The sequence below is a fragment of the Notolepis coatsorum genome (genome assembly GCF_963971535.1).
Source record: "Notolepis coatsorum genome assembly, chromosome: 6".
NCBI classification, from domain to species: Eukaryota; Metazoa; Chordata; class Actinopteri; order Aulopiformes; family Paralepididae; genus Notolepis; species Notolepis coatsorum.
In genome coordinates this window covers 173,921,593-173,942,083 of record NC_140170.1, presented here as the reverse complement: position 1 = coordinate 173,942,083, position 20,491 = coordinate 173,921,593, and the positions used below count along the sequence as shown (strand labels likewise).

General features: G+C 47.6%; 1 protein-coding gene across 1 annotated transcript in view; it reads left to right on the top strand.

The window, feature by feature from the left end:
* Window positions 1–898: 898 nt before the first annotated feature.
* The window catches only part of rem1 (RAS (RAD and GEM)-like GTP-binding 1), a gene marked incomplete at both ends in the record, with an annotated part of 24,261 nt that continues 4,668 nt past the window's right edge, over window positions 899–20,491 (top strand). Inside the window, 3 exons of the mRNA XM_084316815.1 lie at window positions 899–1,018; window positions 3,993–4,209; window positions 18,953–19,035. Of these exons, the coding sequence (XP_084172941.1) occupies window positions 899–1,018; window positions 3,993–4,209; window positions 18,953–19,035 (420 nt within the window). The remainder of the gene's footprint in view (window positions 1,019–3,992; window positions 4,210–18,952; window positions 19,036–20,491) is intronic.

Here is a 20,491-nt window from a genome sequence, read left to right as displayed (position 1 = left end):
CCAGTGATACGTTTTCAATATCAATAGTTAATTTTATATTTTGTTTTTGAAAGGAATGTGAATATTGTAATGTATTCTGACAGCCCCTAGTGGACTGCAGGGCTCGGGGGGAGCCGAGGTTGGACGGAACATACTGTTGGTTAGGACCGTTTGTCAAATTAACCTGACTGCATTTCTTCAGAACACCGCCTGTGTGTGCCTACTACTATAATCCAAACGTAAACACATGGGTCTCCCTGCCAATGAACACCACACCACGGGACGGAGAGATGTTTTCATTCTCAAAGTGAGCTGTTCTGGCCCACGGGACAACTAAATGTAAATGTTTAATGCGTTTCAGTGCTGTAAAAGTCTTGTTTACATGTGTAATGTGTGCGTGCGTGCGTCGATTGGTATTCTGAGTCACGATGAGCTATGAAAGTTAAATGAAGGTTTATGTTCCATGTACAAGTCCATTTTTTATTTTCCATGCTTATAGGTGGAAACATATTCTGGTTTTGTTGCTCGACACCGACCTCTGACCTGCCCTGACCTGCTTCCTGAAGCATGAATACATACTGTAGATACAGTACGAACCCCCCATATTGATTTATATGGAACATCTTTGCGTCACTCTGGGCTCATATAGATCTTCCTTGGCTTAAGAAGACATAACATTCAGAAAATTATGTTAGTCCCAAACCATTATTATTTAAAAAGTTTGACTTCTACTCCTGCTCTTTTACATTGCTCTTTTACAAGACTCTCACAAATATAAATATGAATCCCAAAATATTAATATTTGAAATCTTTAAGCTCCCTTTCAGCTTGGTTCCAGATTGCCCTTGCTCCTTCTGTTTTACCAGTAACACGATATCTGAAAAGTCTTCTGTTTGTGTGCAGGCCTCTCCATAGCGCCATGACCCTAAACACTCAGAGAGAGAAGGAACCTCTGAGACGGAGAGCCAGCACTCCTCTGCCCTCCTCCAACCCCCCACAACCCCCCACTGCTCCTAGGAGCCCAAGGCAACCCACCCCAGTGCCCCTCGAGCCTGGTCAGTCTGCACAGACACAAGGTAGTTATGATGTAGAGGCTAGGGATGCACCGATCCGACTTTTTCAGTCCCGATACCGATACCTGGGTTTGGGTATTGCCCAATACCGATACCGATACCCATTGTCCATTTTCTTTTTCCAAAAAAGTTAAAAAAAAATAAAAATTGTATCCAAGTATTTTTTTTGTTTATATATTAAAATATAATTTGTTTTTTAAGAATTGTAAAGGATCACAAGTGTGTTTTTTATTTGTTGTAAACAAAGACAGAAAATAAACTTCATTCATTCAATTAATAAACTGTATGCCTCACTGTCACTGTGTGGAAGAGACTGGGATCATTCTTTTGTGCAAGGCAACATCAGGCTTGACTTAAAACATTACTTTCCTAACTTAGTGAAACTAAATTTAACAAATTAAAACATAGATATAAATGTACTGAATGGTTATTTCTTATTTTATTTTAAAAAGGAAAAAAAAGAATCCGATATATATATATATTTTTTACCGATACCCGATCCAGCTATTTTACTAATATCGGCGGCCGATACCGATACCAATATCGGATCGGTGCATCCCTAGTAGAGGCCAGAGCCTTTGACAGGATACGGTCCTCAACTGTCTCTACACCTGTACGTCACAGCCTGCAAAACACCTCTGTATCTACACCTGTACGTCACAGCCTGCAAAACACCTCTGTTTCTACACCTGTACGTCACATCCTGCTAAACACCTCTGTCTCTACGCCTGTACGTCACAGCCTTCTAAACACCTCTGTCTCTACACCTGTACGTCACAGCCTGCTAAACACCTCTGTCTCTACGCCTGTACGTCACAGCCTGCTAAACACCTCTGTCTCTCTACATCTGTACATCACAGCCTGCTAAACACCTCTGTATCTACACCTGTACATCACAGCCTGCTAAACACCTCCGTTTCTACACCTGTACGTCACAGCCTGCTAAACACCTCTGTCTCTACACCTGTACGTCACAGCCTGCAAAACACCTCCGTTTCTACACCTGTATATCACAGCCTGCTAAACACCTCTGTCTCTCTACACCTGTACGTCACAGCCTGCTAAACACCTCTGTCTCTCTACACCTGTACGTCACAGCCTGCTAAACACCTCTGTCTCTACACCTGTACGTCACAGCCTGCTAAACACCTCTGTCTCTACACCTGTACATCACAGCCTGCTAAACACCTCTGTATCTACACCTGTACATCACAGCCTGCTAAACACCTCTGTCTCTACACCTGTACGTCACAGCCTGCTAAGCACCTCTGTCTCTACACCTGTACGGCACAGCCTGCTAAACACCTCTGTCTCTACACCTGTACGTCACAGCCTGCTAAACACCTCTGTATCTACACCTGTACGTCACAGCCTGCTAAACACCTCTGTCTCTACACCTGTACGTCACAGCCTGCTAAACACCTCTGCCTCTACGCCTGTACGTCACAGCCTGCTAAACACCTCTGTCTCTACACTTGTACGTCACAGCCTGCTAATGACCTCTGTCTCTACGCCTGTACATCACAGCCTGCTAAACACCTGTTTACACTTATTTATAAAAGAGACTAAAATAATATAATATAATTTTTTCACTATGTTAACTCATTCAGAGCCACGCCCATATGACCAAATTATGTCTAGATTGCCACCACTTTAATCAATGGGAGGATGGGGATATTTGCGAACACTTAAACTATATCTTAAATTATGGCTATGGGTCTAATACACCCGTCGCTTATCAATGACTTGCTTGCAGTCAACATGTACGAAACGGATTGTTTTTTCATCTGTACATTTCCGTTTAATACCGTTTTGAATACGAGTATAGTTTTGGAGATTTCTAGTAATTCCAGAGAAAGACACGATAGCCCTTTAGTGGAATACACAAAACACATTGTCATTTTTCGGCTGATTTATGAATCGTTTTTAAATAAACGCTAGATTATCGATAGTATATGTGTCCTCATGTACGAAGCGGGGTCTGAAAAATCGCTTCTCCGTACTTTGGTCGGCGCGAACCTCACACACCCAAACACACACACACACACACACACACACACACACACACACACACGCTCCGATGGTGGAGAAAGGAACATCTGATTACCCCAAGATTCATAACATAAAGGCCTTACCTCACATCTGATGTCATGCAAAAAGATTAATCCAATTCCTGATCGCCAATCCAAATATCGATCGTGTCCATTGATCCAACGTTATAGTCCAAAACACATAACCCACGATGCTTCCAGTCCCCCCAGTCAATGCAATAGTATCCAGCTGCATGCCCGAAAAGTAAAACCTGGATCGGACTTATTTTTTTGATGCACAGTCCCAGCCAATCCAATCCAATGATGTGCAATACCATCCGGGAGACGATGGGCGGCGGTATTTGCCCTTTGCGAGCTCAGACCCATTCCCAATGATAACGTCAGGCTGGATGGATGAAAAATGAATGGGTATCGCTAATAAAAGAAATAACGATTAAAACCCGACTATACTCGTGATTGGCACTCAAGCGATGGCGAGTTAACCCGACTATACTCGTGGTTGGCACTGAATGGGTTAAGCGACAAATAAATATAGTATCAAATATTTTCGCCACTCAAAAGGGCACGTTAGCATGACTGTGGGGGCACATGGTCAAGTGTAGACCATTGGAAGGGCACCAACGGGGCACGTCCTCTCATTCTCATACATTGATATTCACAGCTCCAGCCTGGGGGAGTAGTAGGAGGGGGAGGGACAACCTGCCTGGTACAACCACAGTCTTCTACTGTCTGCCTCTGACCAGCTCCTCTGGAGACATGGGGGATTAGATGCCTTGCTCAAGGGCACATCACTAGTAGTTGTTTAATGAAAGGAGATTTAAACCTGTGACCCCCCCTGGTCTCAAGCTTACTTCTCTAACGTTCTCCGCTCCAAGGCCAGGTCCTGCCCCAGCGCAGTCACCCTCCCCTGGGACAGTCGGCCTCCTACCACCCCGGGGACAAGTCACTCCACTACCGCGCCCACTGGTCCTCCGACTCGGACGAGGACTCGCAGAGCGACTCGGAGTGTGTGTATCGGGTGGTCCTGCTGGGGGACCATGGCGTGGGGAAGACCAGCCTGGCCGGGATCTTCGCTGGGATCGCGGAGAAAGAAGAGCATTCAGGAGGTAGGTTTAAACACCCATAGTTAGTATAGTAAAAGATCGTTTAGGTCGTTAGCTAGTGGTTAAGTTACTTACATTAGTTATCTCATAGTTTACTAGTTTAAAGGTATCCAGTGGAGCTTTTGACCACTAGTTGATGATATTGGCGCTATATAGCACAGTAGGAGAAAAGGTCCTCAAAAGATTGTCTGTCACACGTTCTTCTAGTGTGCGCACAAGAACGCCAGGAGCACAGGAGTGACGTAGAACACAAGAACGCCAGGAGCACAGGGGTGACATAGAACACAAGAACGCCAGGAGCACAGGATGACGTAGAACACAAGAACGCCAGGAGCACAGGGGTGACATAGAACACAAGAACGCCAGGAGCACAGGATGACGTAGAACACAAGAACGCCAGGAGCACAGGATGACGTAGAACACAAGAACGCCAGGAGCACAGGGGTGACGTAGAACACAAGAACGCCAGGAGCACAGGATGACGTAGAACACAAGAACGCCAGGAGAACGGGATGACGTAGAACACAAGAACGCCAGGAGTACAGGGTGACATAGAACACAAGAACGCCAGGAGAACGGGGTGACATAGAACACAAGAACGCCAGGAGCACAGGATGACGTAGAACACAAGAACGCCAGGAGAACGGGGTGACATAGAACACAAGAACGCCAGGAGCACAGGATGACGTAGAACACAAGAACGCCAGGAGCACAGGGGTGACATAGAACACAAGAACGTTACCATTCGGTTCCGATGCTGTGTTTGTATCAAATACAACATACAAATATATACCATTATGTAGCAGGGTGGATTATCCCTGCTTCGTGGGAACGGGTGTGCACAGCCACTGGGTAGCGAGACACAGTAGAGCTCCGTCTGACTGCACCTTCGTCTTTGGGCCTGGAGCGTCAAACTGGAGGCCGGCAGTGGGAGTGGATGGGGCCCCGGGATTTACCAACCTGGTCTGGTACTCTGGTCTTCCTCGCCTTTCCAGGGCGGTCAGCAGTACTCTCCAACTCGCTCTCACTTCCCCCAATACCTCCTTTAACCCTCCCACACCTAGTGACTGAATTGTAAATAAGTAACTTAGTTCCTCCCGCAAGCAGTACCCTCCCTCGGTGACATTAGAAACCTTATAGTGGAAAGGGGGAAGTTGGATAGGAAGGGGTTAATTGTATTAACGTTACCCACACCAAAAGAGTTAATAATAGGCTCAGGAATGGACACGCACACAGGACTCCCATCTACGTTCTTTATCCTTATTTGTACTGGGCAGTTACAAATAGTCAATGGTAAAGGGTGGTTCTATGTCTATTTCAGTTGTAATTCCATCTCTTGTAACACTTGTAAAATACACCCACACTGTATAGAACCAGGTATTGCCGACCCAAATATAATATACTTCAATGTGCTTGACTCATCACCCACGTCTGGGTTAGTACCAGGGATAATACCTCTCTCAGGCTTTACTTATATAGTAGTGATAATACCTCTCTAAGGCTTTACTTATATAACAAGAGGTCTGTAACCTCCCCACAGGGAAAGGGTTAAGTAGATGGGAAAATATTATTAAAGAACAAACACGTTATCACACTCAAAGAAAATGAAAAAGGTGGGCCCACTTTACCAAACAAAAGTCCTATACTAATGCCGGCATGTAATGTTTATGGGGTACCCCTATGAACTGTAGTTAGCAAAATTAGCTTCGCCCGTAGGCCGCGCCACACTGTGTACTGTGCAATAGGATCCTGAGCACCGAAGCGCCAGTGTACTCAACCAAGATGGCGGCCTCGCCGCACCACCACTGTCTGGGTGGTAAGATGGCGTTGAACGCTCTCATCTCAGGAGCTAGCAAGCTGTGTTAGGCAGAGGGGGCAGTAGCGGGCTGGAGGCGCGTGCTGGGTGATGGCGACCTCTGCTGGACGGGACAAACTCCCGTGCTAGGCTGACGACCGCCAGTGCAGAGCAGATGTAGACCGCCGGCGAAGACAGGCTGCTGGCTGCCGGTGCTGGGTTGACGCGCAATAATAATCTGGGGCTACCTTAACTGAAGCTACTCTGTGGGTCCTAGACAGCCCTCCTGCTAGCCGGAACATACAACAACGCAGGGTGCCTCTAACCACCAGTCCTCTTCAAGCCACGCTGGCTGGGCACCTCGCTGGAGGGGATAACGTTAACATAAGCCAACTCTTGGCTATACCGCTTTCTTCTAGGATAACTCGTTGTATCACTAGGGTTATTCAGTGGGGACATGCAACACGCTACTACGCTTATATTTCTAGTATAACCCGTAATATATTCAAGTTCAATACGTTCACCCGCGTGATCCACTACGGGGCTCTTCCAACGACACGACCACCCAGGTCCAAGTCCAACGTCGAAGAGGCTGGTTCTCTCCACTTCCGTTTCAGTTGACTTGCTTCTCCTCATGCCTCTCTCGTGCACTCCGCCTGCCACCGCCGCCCCCTGCTGGTACCACCAACTAGCCCCACAGGAAGAACTGGGTGGATTGAATATGATTCAGTTTACTGTTTATAATCCATATTCCAGCCGGTGAGAGAAGAAGAAACTCGCGTCATTGTTCGAGAGAATATCAATGGAAACTAGTTAATGTCTTTGTGCACAAAGGGGAGATAAAAGACAAGTCAGCACTTCTGAATAATAGTCACATATTCAGGGTGCTACACATAGCATTGTCCAGCTAATACCATTAACGTTAGCTTGCTAACTGCAGTCAAATGGGTCTCTTTCACTAGCATGCTAGTGGCTAGTTAGATAGCTTGGCTTCAATCCTGACCTGCTGATGCTACAGTGATTTTATGATTTTATTTTATGTTTCATTTGATACAAACACAGCATCGGAAGTGATTGGTAACGTTAGCGACTAGCATGCTATATATCTTGGCTTTGCTAACTACAGTCAAATGGGTCTGTTTCACATGTTCGGACCACAAGGGCATTCTGGGTATGTTCCCCACAGTAGGGCATCTAGTCTCGCCCATTGTTACACCACTGACAATGACAATGCTGGAAATGGACTTTGCAAAGGTTATGTAACCGAGTGGATTTGAACCTGGGACCATAGGATCTACAGGCGGCTACACTGTTAGCAGGTGCTGGTTGATTGCAACCGACTCGTTAGTAGTGTATGAAGTAGGAAATATACTCAGCTTGTAGATTATAGAAAAAAAACTGGAAAACTCTATATATTACTGTATATTTACATAAAAATGTGAATACAAACAAAAGTGAGTTGTTTACAAAGAAAACTCTGTTGGACATATTTAATAATATGTGCTACTGCTAACTGGTATACCCCTCCTCCCCTCCCCCCACCTCAGACCCCCCACTGTCTGTCTGTCTGTCTGTCTGTCTGTCTGCTGTTGTGTTCTGTGACATTGCTGTGGACTCATAACCTTGGCTGACTGGGCTGCCTCATCGATTGGCTCCTGAAGTCACATGTTGTGGTCTGATTGGCTCCAGGCCACGATTGACAGCTGGTATTGATCCAGTCACAGTCCCGTGTGTCTCACAGCGGGGTGTGCTGAGTTTTGACTGTTTGTGATGTAGAGTCCTGCATGGACCACCAGATTCTGTTCCGTGAGCAGGGCCAGCTTGATGCATAGGTGAACTAAGCACCTGTTTAGGATCCACGTGGCCACCAGAGGGCCCCCAAGAGCGCTTGAAGTGTCCCAGAAGAGAGTTTGATTATTATTTAAAAAATTTAAAATAAAAATAATAATAATTGTGATATATTATATTATGTCAGTGACAATTATACAAAAATATGCACAATTATGTTAACAGGCTGACTAACTAAGACTGCTTTTCTTTTTTGGACAATGTCTCAGGAGGTAGAGTGGTCGTCTGATAGTCGGAGGGTTGCGGTTCGAGTTCGGCTCCTCCTGGCAGCGTGTTGAAGTGTTGAAACACCACCTCTGTGGAAACACCACCTGAACTTTATGGTGGTGGTGGTGATGGTGATGATGGTGGTGATGGTGATGATGATGGTGATGGTGATGATGATGATGATGGTGATGATGATGATGGTGGTGATGATGGTGGTGATGGTGGTAATGATGATGATGGTGGTGATGATGATGATGGGGGCGATGATGGTGGTGATGATGATGATGGTGGTGGTGGTGATGATGATGGTGGTGATGGTGATGATGATGATGATGATGATGGTGGTGATGATGGTGATGGTGATGATGATGATGGTGGTGATGATGGTGATGGTGATGATGATGATGATGGTGGTGATGATGATGATGGTGGCGATGATGGTGGTGATGATGATGATGGTGGTGGTGGTGATGATGATGATGGTGGTGATGGTGATGATGATGATGATGATGATGGTGGTGATGATGGTGATGGTGATGATGATGATGGTGGTGATGATGGTGATGGTGATGATGATGATGATGGTGATGATGATGGTAATGATGATGATGATGATGATGATGGTGATGATGATGGTGATGATGGTGATGGTGATGATGGTGATGATGATGGTGATTATGGTGATGGTGATGATGATGATGATGGTGATGATGATGATGATGGTGATGATGATGGTGGTAATGCTGATGGTGATGATGATGGTGATGATGATGATGGTGGTGATGATGATGATGATGATGATGATGATGATGATGATGATGGTGGTGATGATGATGATGGTGATGATGGTGGTGATGATGGTTGTAACTGAGGGGTACAATTCCCTGACTGTATTACTAGATATGATACTTACTACCACTACCTTTGTACTTAATATTCGGCCACCCAGTACTCGGCATAAATATATTATGATGAACACTGTCACGTAGATGAAACGGATCCAACACAAATGTACGAATTAGAAATAGGTCTTTATTTCTACACAGCGATGGTGTGTAGAGCAAGCACTTAATCAAATCAATCACATTTATGAATGGGAATTAGTATGCACTTTTATGGCAAGAGTATTCGTCGGTATATCAATAGAGAATGTCCAATCTCTGAAGGCGCAGGTGGTACATATACGACCTGGAATAGTTAAGGAATAACAGCAATGATACTTTAATGATTATAGGCTGGATACACTAGGGGGGGTTAATCCGGTCGCTTGTAAGCCGACAGGAGTAGGAAGGGGGGGGGGGGTAGAGTCCGGCAGCCTCATCCGGCCAAGGGTATCCCAGGTGAACCCACTGTAGTGCCGTTCAATGCGCCGGCGATCCTTGGACCACAGATGAAAGCAGGTGGACTCTTTGTGGGCCGGCGTCCTCCGGTCCACGGAGGAGAGACGTGAAGCGACCTCGTCTTGCAGAGCGTCTCCTCACCTTGCGTCCTCTCCAGGGGGGGGGGTTCCAACACACGGCAGTGTCGGGGGTCTTTATCCATGGAATAATCAACGTATACAAAGCATAATCCGTGCCTGGGAAGGCGGGCTGTCGTCGGTAGAATAATCCGGTATACAGATCCACTCGCTCGTCGGCTCTGGGGCTCCTCGGGTGCAATCTCACATGGGGTCGATCATCCTGGATAAACAGCCAGTTCTCTGCCCGAAACGATGGGGTACTGACTACGGTAGTATTCTCACCGCACGAAGCACTATATATTAACAGACTATTATTAGCTTAATAGACTACGTCCAACTCGACGATATAGTGCCAAATATGACTATTCAAATATTAATATACACGATGTCTCAATACCGATGGTAGGCCGAACTTGGCCTTACTCCCATACGTGGCGTCGCGGGGAGGCTTTACGTCTGTGACTCTATTGGAGGGTAAGAAACTGGACTGAAAAGGAAGTCCTACTTTAGTAGCGCAGTATATATACGCACTATGAACAAATAGTCCCATTAGTGGTGCGGTAGCCAGATTCCTACGCGGAACTAGGACTTGTTCGTACATGTTGAGCGGTACGTTTGAACTGGGTCTGGGGGGTATGGCAGCCTGGCACCAAGGTCTCGACCAATAGTAGAATGGAGACTATTATGGGATGTTCAGTAGGCTAGAATGGATATTCAATGCATATTGTACAAGGAATATACAAGGGATATCAGGGAATATTAGAGAATATACAAATACAATTAAATATATATATATAAATAAATATATATATTCGGTTTAATCTGGCCCTTCACAACAGCCACCCCCTGATTGGTCCCAGACCTAATCAGTTAAGCAGAGACAGATTAATCGCGTTGTCTATTTACACATAAGGGTTTGCTGTAGGGGTCAGTCAACTTCACAAAGTCATAGGGTTATAGGGTCATGGTCATCATCGATTGTGTCTGGGAGTCGGGGCAGTTCTATGAGCCTCGCCACGGGACGGGTGTAAGTGCGACCCTGGACAAGCACTTCAGCTGCTCGGACCTTGCCGTCGGCACCGGTGATCACTTTGCTTACGCGGCCGGCCGGCCACATAGCTCTGGGCAGTGATTGATCAATAATCATGACGACTGTTCCTTCTGTCAAATTGTCTCTCTCCTTTACCCACTTCTGGCGGGTCTGTAGAGACGGTAGGTAGTGCAGTAGGAATGTCCTTTGTTGTGCACTCTCTATGGACGTGCAATCGTCTATGTTAGGGTCGGTGGAGGCTACGGTGCTCAATCCACAGAACACAGACTTCTTATTTTCCACCTCCTCTGGACTTGCTTCCCTCGGGATAGGCATGGGCCACTGTCCTTCCGGGAGTCTTAGGAATGCGGGGCCGTCACTGTAAGCATTGTGACGGGTGAGGTCATCTAGGGGCATTCCCCGGGTGATGACGTCAGCTGGGTTCTGTTTTGTATCAACGTAGCGCCACTCTGTTTCTCCGGTTAACTCTTCGGTTAAGTCTTGAATCTCGGTGACTCTGACTCCCACGAAGACTTTGTACTTGCATGAGTCCGATTTGATCCAGGCGAGTACTGTCGTGAAATCTGACCACAGGATTGTTCTAGACACCGGTATGGTGAGCTCACGTTGGATGAGCGTGGCTAGGTGCGCTCCGGCTAGGGCTGCGCAGAGCTCTAGACGTGGGATAGATTGTTGCTTGCGTGGGGCTATTCTCGAGCGGGCGAGGACAAATGCTGTGTAGATCTCTCCCCCCTTTTCTTGGGCCCGCAAGTAGGCTACTGATCCGTATGCGACCTCTGAGGCGTCACTGAAGACGTGTAAGTCCATTTTACATGTCTCTGGCCTCACCGTGGGTGGGAAGTAGCTTCGGCGCATATTAACGCCTGGGAGTGAGTGGAGCTCCATCTCCCACTCTCTCCAGGTGGATGCAAGGTGTGCGGGAATGGGGTCGTCCCAGCCCTGGTCCTTGTCCCACAATGCTCGTACAATCATTTTTGCCCTGGTGGTGTACGGTAGAATACATCCTAGCGGGTCATATTGTCGGGCGAGTGTTGTGTACACACTCCGTCTGGTGGTCGGCGCCGCCGCCGGCCTTCCCTGCTCCGTAGTCAGGGGCTTGTGTCTGTAGTGAAGCGAATCTGTTTTGAATCGCCACACCAATCCCAGGGTCATCTCCTGCGCTTCTCCCGGGATTGTAGCCATCCAGGTCTCGCTGCTGGCTGCCTTGTCCTCGGAGGAGAGGCTGCGCAGTACTTGCGGATCGCTGCTGGCCCACTGCCTGAGATCAAAGCCGCCTTTGATCAATGAGGCGCGGAGTTTAATCAGGAGAGCCTCGGCTTCTTCCTGGGTTGAAAGGCTTTGTAGACAGTTGTCTACGTAGAAGCTGTTCTTTACGCTGTGTCGGACCTCTTCGTCCGCTGCTGGGTCCTCTGCTACATGTTTCTGTAGTGCAAATGTAGCACAGCAGGGGCTGCACGTCGTTCCGAAGGGGAGGACTTCCCATTGGTAGATGGCTGGGTGCTCATCTCCTGGCTTCTCTCTCCATAGGAACCGTAACAGGGGCTTGTCCTCCTCTACTAATCTCACCTGCAGGAACATTCCTTTAATGTCCCCGCTGATGGCCACCTTTTCCTGGCGGAAGCGGAGTAGAACGCCGAGTAGGGAGGGGCCGAGTGTGGGACCGGGCAGTAACTCTTTATTCAGATTTTGGGATCCGATCTGGTAGCTGCAGTTAAATACTATGCGGTCTTTACCGTTGTGATGGACCTTGTGGTGAGGCACGTACCACGATTCAGTGGTCTGGTCAGCCTCTTTAATGTCCATCTTTGTGACGTGTCCCGCTGTGATGAGCTTCTCAATCTCAGCGCGGTATACACTCTCTTGGGCGGGGTTCTTGGCTAAGCGCCGCTCCGTGTTCAGCAGGTACCGTTCTGTGGCGTCTGTCTTGGCGTGGAAAGTAGGCATTCCTTCTCGCCGCAGGAGTGGCGTGGCGTATCTCAACACGCCGTTGACCGGGACTCTCTTGGTCCCTGTCTCGAGGAGGTGAATGGCGTAAATGTCATCTTTAGAGCGAATGTCTTTCTTTCCGTTCTTAAAGGGCATTTGTTCCAAGGTCCATAGCCGCTCTACGTGTTGCAGGAGTGCGGTTTCTCCCTCTGTGACTCGGGAGTGGAGACATCTAGTGGCTGTACTTCGGTTGAGAGATTTGGCGAGCGGGCCTTGGAGAGTCCATCCCAAACGGGTCTCGACTGCTGCAGGACAGCCTCGGGGTCCGGTATGAACCCGGTCTATCGGGACAATGAGGTCTGCATGGTCGGAGCCTATCAACAGGGTCGGCATAGCATTGTCTATGAGCGGGATCGGTAACTTGCGCAGATGTACATATTTCTCCATCAGCTTGGCGACGGGGTATGTGTACCGCGACAGTCCTATTTCTTGGCTGGTGAACGCGTCTGTAATCTGGTACCGTCGCTCAGGCTGGCCGCTTGCTGCGATAGAGAATGAGACATTCTCGCCCTTTATCGTCTTCAAATCTCGTCTTATTGTCCGAATTGTCATTTGGGTTTCGCTTCCCCGCAGCCCTAGCTGGGCCGCAGCGGAGGCGAGCAGAAGGGTCTTCTCTGACCCGTCATCGAGGACGGCGTAAGTGTCCAGGACTTTATTCTGGTAGCTTAGTGTCACACGCACTACTTTTAGGAGTACTCGGGCTCCACTGCTGCTGGCGGGATCGATGTACATGACGCTCGCTTTGCTGCTGGATGGTGCGGGTGAAGGGCGCCGTCTGTTACTGTCGTGAAGTATGTCCAGATGGGCTCCATCGCACTTGGTGCACCTTTTCTTTAAGCGGCATTCGGCTGCCATGTGTGAGCGCGCACAGCGAAAACAGCGCTTGTTGGACTTTATCCATTGACTTGCTTCCTCCGCGTTCAGCTTGGGGAAGGAGTCACATTGCGCTAGCCAGTGTTCTTTCTCACAGTAGGGGCACACTATCTTCCACTTCTCCGTTCTGGAGGGGGTACTGTGGCTCCTGCTGCTCGGTACTGACTCCGATTGGTGCATCACAGTCACCGATCTTCTTCCATCATTTAGTCGTCTGGTTCCTTCTCTGGAGCCAGGGGTGCTCCGTCCGAATGTATCTAGCCGTAGGCTGCTGACTTCTCTCGCCAGGAAGTCTGCTAGATCGAGGAGGTTCGGTTCGGGGCCATTCGGGTCTCGGTGGTCTCTCTGCCGCCTAAAACGCTCCTGTCGAGCGGGCGGCAGCTTCTCCAAGATCCTTTCCACATTTGAGTTGGCGTAAAGTTCATGCCTCCCCTTCTCTCTCTGCGCTCCCAACATCCCTACCAGGGACTGCACTCTGATGGACAGGTCGTCCAGTGCTCGATTGTCTATTGCTGGGGGTAAGCGGTCGATGTGTCGGATCTCCTGGATCACGTAATCCCATATGCGCCCATACCTCTGGTCCAATGCTACCAGCGCTGCTGTGTATGGGGTGGTGGAAGTCGCGTCGGCGAGCGCTATATTATGTGCGCGGGGTACCTTTAAGTGCTTTAGTAGGATGGCGTATTTATGGCGTTCATCCAATACATCCACCAACATGGTCTCCAGACACATGCAGAGTTCTGTATACTGGGCCCGGTTCTCTTGGGTGAAGTCGGGTACCATAGGCGTGCCAATGTATGACGCTGACTGTGGATACATCGGCGAGCGTTGGGGGAGAGGCCTCCTAGGCGAGTCTCCTCCCGCTCCTTGGTATGGGCTGGTACCGGCAGTGTACCATGGCCCGCTTGTCCAGGTGCTGTTCCTCGGTGCGGGTCGTGCGTCGTGCTCACCCGGGTATAGAGTCGGGGGTCTGTAGCGCAGCTCCGCGGGAGTATAGCCTGGGCTGTACCGGACCTCCTGGTCCGGTAGAGTACTGTGCTGTCGTCGGGCGTGGTTCTCCTCCTCTTCGTCTTCAGTTAGGTCATCCAGTGCTTGTAGTCTCTGGTTTAGCCTCTCCACAGGATATGCTGCTCCTTCCCGGTTGCTAGGTCTCGCTTGGACCGGTGGGGGGAGGTGGTCTGTGGGGGGTATAGACCTCGTCTGTTGGTCAAGTTCAGGGTTGTTTACTCGGCTAGGGGATGCCGCCCTGGAGGTGTGTCTAGACGAGTTCCTGGAGCCTCTGGCGGAGGGAGAGGGTGTTGTCCGTCTGATCAGCTGTTCTATTAGTTGCGCTTGCTGTCTGTCGCGCTCTGCGTCCCGTAGAGCACCAGCAGCTGCTCGCTGGCTGTCTGCTCGGTCTCGGGCCACATTCTCTTTCCTCTGAATGCGTCTTATTTCTAGACGTATATGCTCTTCTTCGCTCCGCTGCTGGATCTGCAGTCGGTCGCGTTCAGCAGCGGCGTTCAGGCTGATGAGGAAGGCCTGCTGTAGGGTCCTCTCTGCCTCGCTGGGAGAAGGCGGTTGTATAGGGGAGCTTTCCCTCGGGGTACTCCTTGCGGAGCCTTGGAGCTCTATCTCCACGGTGCTCTCCCCGTCTTCTTCCGTGCCGAGTTCTCTCTCGGTAGCGTTGTATTCCTCCCGGGACTCATCGGGGACTACTTCTTCAGTACTGGCGGGGTGTGAAGTCATGTCTGGTTCTCCTGGTCCCCACCGTGAACTTGGTCAGTTACATTAGAACCCGTAGGGGCCTCTATGGTCGGGGTAGTCTGGGCGTTGGGGTTAGACATACTTTTACTTTCTAGTTTTACCGCGTTTACTGTTAGTAGAAGACTAGGTTGTTGACTGACAGCGTAAGCCTCTAAGTACTGAGGGAGCCGTCGTTCGCGCTGCGGGCGTTGGTTAGGAGGATCGTTTCGTGGAGTGTTCATCATAGGCCATTTCAATATTAATAACACTATATTAATATTACACTGATTACCATCCGGCTCGAAGGACCAATTGTAACTGAGGGGTACAATTCCCTGACTGTATTACTAGATATGATACTTACTACCACTACCTTTGTACTTAATATTCGGCCACCCAGTACTCGGCATAAATATATTATGATGAACACTGTCACGTAGATGAAACGGATCCAACACAAATGTACGAATTAGAAATAGGTCTTTATTTCTACACAGCGATGGTGTGTAGAGCAAGCACTTAATCAAATCAATCACATTTATGAATGGGAATTAGTATGCACTTTTATGGCAAGAGTATTCGTCGGTATATCAATAGAGAATGTCCAATCTCTGAAGGCGCAGGTGGTACATATACGACCTGGAATAGTTAAGGAATAACAGCAATGATACTTTAATGATTATAGGCTGGATACACTAGGGGGGGTTAATCCGGTCGCTTGTAAGCCGACAGGAGTAGGAAGGGGGGGGGGGTAGAGTCCGGCAGCCTCATCCGGCCAAGGGTATCCCAGGTGAACCCACTGTAGTGCCGTTCAATGCGCCGGCGATCCTTGGACCACAGATGAAAGCAGGTGGACTCTTTGTGGGCCGGCGTCCTCCGGTCCACGGAGGAGAGACGTGAAGCGACCTCGTCTTGCAGAGCGTCTCCTCACCTTGCGTCCTCTCCAGGGGGGGGGGTTCCAACACACGGCAGTGTCGGGGGTCTTTATCCATGGAATAATCAACGTATACAAAGCATAATCCGTGCCTGGGAAGGCGGGCTGTCGTCGGTAGAATAATCCGGTATACAGATCCACTCGCTCGTCGGCTCTGGGGCTCCTCGGGTGCAATCTCACATGGGGTCGATCATCCTGGATAAACAGCCAGTTCTCTGCCCGAAACGATGGGGTACTGACTACGGTAGTATTCTCACCGCACGAAGCACTATATATTAACAGACTATTATTAGCTTAATAGACTACGTCCAACTCGACGATATAGTGCCAAATATGACTATTCAAATATTAATATACACGATGTCTCAATACCGATGGTAGGCCGAACTTGGCCTTACTCCCACACGTGGCGTCGCGGGGAGGCTTTACGTCTGTGACTCTATTGGAGGGTAAGAAACTGGACTGAAAAGGAAGTCCTACTTTAGTAGCGCAGTATATATACGCACTATGAACAAATAGTCCCATTAGTGGTGCGGTAGCCAGATTCCTACGCGGAACTAGGACTTGTTCGTACATGTTGAGCGGTACGTTTGAACTGGGTCTGGGGGGTATGGCAGCCTGGCACCAAGGTCTCGACCAATAGTAGAATGGAGACTATTATGGGATGTTCAGTAGGCTAGAATGGATATTCAATGCATATTGTACAAGGAATATACAAGGGATATCAGGGAATATTAGAGAATATACAAATACAATTAAATATATATATATAAATAAATATATATATTCGGTTTAATCTGGCCCTTCACAACAATGGTGATGATGATGATGATGGTGATGGTGGTGATGGTGGTGGTGGTGGTGGTAATGATGGTGATGGTGGTGGTGATGGTGGTGATGGTGGTGGTGATGGTGGTGATGATGGTGGTGATGGTGATGATGATGATGCTTGTGGTGATGGTGGTGGTGGTGGTGGTAATGATGGTGATGGTGGTGGTGATGGTGGTGATGGTGGTGGTGATGGTGGTGATGATGGTGGTGATGGTGATATGATGGTGATATGATGGTGATGGTGGTGATGTTGGTGATGCTTGTGGTGTTGGTGGTGATGGTGGTGGTGATGGTGGTAATGGTGTTGGTGATGGTGGTGATGGTGATATGATGGTGATGGTGGTGATGTTGGTGATGTTGGTGGTGTTGGTGGTAATGGTGTTGGTGATGGTGGTGATGATGTTGGTGGTGGTGTTGGTGATGGTGGTGGTGATGGTGGTGATGATGGTGGTAATGGTGTTGGTGATGGTGGTGATGATGTTGGTGGTGGTGTTGGTCGGCCGATAATCAGTATAAATATGCGATCGGTGATCGGTGATAATGCTTTATTTTTGCCCATCGTCAAAACCGATCGAAAAACATGAAACAATTCTTAGTGGAGATCTCACAGTCACTGCTGACTTCTCTCTCAGACACTGCTTGCAGCGTACGGCGCCTCCTCCTCCCCAGCCCCTCCCGCACTCATGTAAACAAGAGCCTCGCAGTCTGCTCTAGTAGTGCATGCGACGTGAGCTAACGTTGGCTACCTACCTAACGTTACTGTTTAAACTAAATGACCCAGTGACTACATGAGGCATTGTCTAACGTTATCTAACTGGCTAGCTACTGATAGCTGCTGATATCAACAAATGCTCCAGCAATAGTCGAGTGCATGATAAGTTACCTCCGTTGACTCGGTAGCACCACGTTAGCTCACGTTAGCTCTAAACTAAATAGTTCACTGAGGCGTTGTCTTAACGTTATCTAGCCGGCTAGCAGTAGCTACAGATAGCTCCTGATATCAATGTCTTATAACATTGATTCGATGCGTATTCGAGCTGAGGGCTTGCTGAATGTGATTTATACCAATACTAGGGTCCAGCTGCAGCGCCGGAGAATCCTGGCCATAGCTGGAGGCTACTCGAGTACACAGACAGTGGCGCTGTTTGCAGATAGCGAGCATTTTGACTTGTTGCGTGGTGGCGATGTCTCGCAGATAATACGAGTACAAGTCTAATTATATAATATATATATTTTATAAAAAAAATTAAAGATTTATATAAAATAATTAAAACAAAATATTTTTTAATCAAAAACGATCTGTATCGGATCGGTATCGGCCGATATGGCTCAAGACGATCGGTGATCGGTATCGTTGGCAAAAAACGTGATCGGGGCATCCCTAGTGTTGGTGATGGTGGTGATGCTGGTGTTGATTATAATGGTGGTGTTGATGATGATGATGATGATGATGATGATGATGATGATGATGGTGTTGGTTATAGTGGTGGTGTAGCTGGTGGTGTTGGTTATAGTGATGATGGTGTTGGTTAGGGGTGTAACGGTACACAAAAATCACGGTTCGGTACGCGCTTCGGTTTTGAAGTCACGGTTCGGTACAGGTTTTCGGTACAGTGGGGGAAAGTTTGGCTTTCCATGTTCCACTCAGGGGTGATGTAGTGTGCAGTAACTAACGCGAAACAAAGTTCTGCACGTGCGTTTGTTAGTGGTTAACGTACCGTTGTATTCGTTCGGTACACAGCCGTACTGAACCTTAGGTCCAGTACTGAAACGGTTCGGTACGGATATGTGTACCTTTACACCCCTAGTGTTGGTTATAGTGATGGTCTTGGTGATGATGATGGTGTTTGTTATACAACTGAAAGTAAACTTGGAATAAAATAAGAAAATATGACTCAAATAAAACTAGCAAACCTACTCTGAGAACTAACTACATCTAAACTGAAATTGAAAACCAAATGAAACCTGCTAACAAGAAAAGCTACTGAAAAATACCAAACTAAAAACAGACCTGTTGTTGTTGTTGTTGTGTTTTAGAGGACACGTACGAGAGGACTCTGATGGTGGACGGAGAGGAGACTACTCTCATCGTCATGGATACCTGGGAGACAGAGAAACTGGTGAGACCCGCTGCAGATGTGAGCGCATCCATGTGTGTGTGTGTGTGTGTGTGTGTGTGTGTGTGTGTGTGTGTGTGTGTGTGTGTGTGTGTGTGTGTGTGTGTGTGTGTGCGTGCGTGCGTGCGTGCGTGCATGTGTGTGTGTGTGTGTTGTGTGTGTGTGTGTGTGTGTGTCATATAATGCAATAGATAACCTCCCCACCTTTGTTTCCAGTCTCAAAACACATCTGTTCATTCTGGCATATTCACTTTAATTTTAAGTTTATTATAACTGCTCCCCTAAGTAACTATGTAACTCTGTAATACTGTGTTTTTACCGTGTGTAATTGTATTTGTTTTTAACCCTGTATGGCGACCTTGGGTGCTCAGAAAGGCGCCTTTAAATAAAATGCATTATTATTATTATTATTATTATTATCATTATTATTATTATTATTATTATTATTATTATTATTATTATTATTATTATTATTATTATTGTTATATATCAGTGGTATGTGGCTGCTGCTGCTAGTGTATGTTTGTACTGTATGTGTGAATCTGTATGTTTGTCATATAATCAGTGGTGTGTTTATGGGGGTGTCAATATACAAAACACTACATTGTGTAGTGCATGTTCAAAACCAGGACTTATTAGTGTTTTAAAGATATGTGTCGGGAGCTTGAAACCAGGAAGTTTATGGTACAGTTTTAAGTGTAACTTTATCCAGCATAGTGTGTTTGTACTGTACCATAAATACACTATACTAGCTAAGGTAATACTTAGTACTGATGCACAGAATATTCGGCCACCGAAAATTATCGGTGTTGAAAATGGTTAAAAATAGCACTTTCGGCTTTCTGCCGAAAGGGTTTTAGCACCGAAAATAAATCACCGAATGTCATATAACATGGTTACGTTCGTAACCTAACGTGTTGTTGTGATGACGTAATCAAAACGCGGCTACACAGCATGCGCAACGTGTAATGTGAGCAGCTTGGCAGCTCTTCCTGCGTTCTACAGCCTGTGATAACTCCTCTTGTCTTGGGAGTCGCACTGTTTCTAGTCAAGTCAAGTCAAGTCAAGTCAAGTCAAGAGTTTTATTTGTCACGGCATACGAGTATACAATGAAATGCGGGTGGTCTTGCCCGCAACGATGTGCAATACAGTGGGTACAACATATAATAGAATCCACTCCGTGAGCAACGCATCCAATAAATGCGTCTGCTTTATATCCTCGCCATTACTATATGCCTGTTGCAGTTAAAATATTTTTAACTAACGTTAGCGTTAAGCTAGCTAACAACGCTTCCATTCCTCTTTCACTAGTCTCTCTTAAGCTACGTCATCCCCCGCTAAGAGTCACGGGAGATGTAGTAAATACAACAGTCCTTCCATCTAGGCTAGAACGCTGTGAATTATGACTCAGTAACCACTACAGTAACATCATTAAGTCTGCTATAAGCTATTCTCCCTC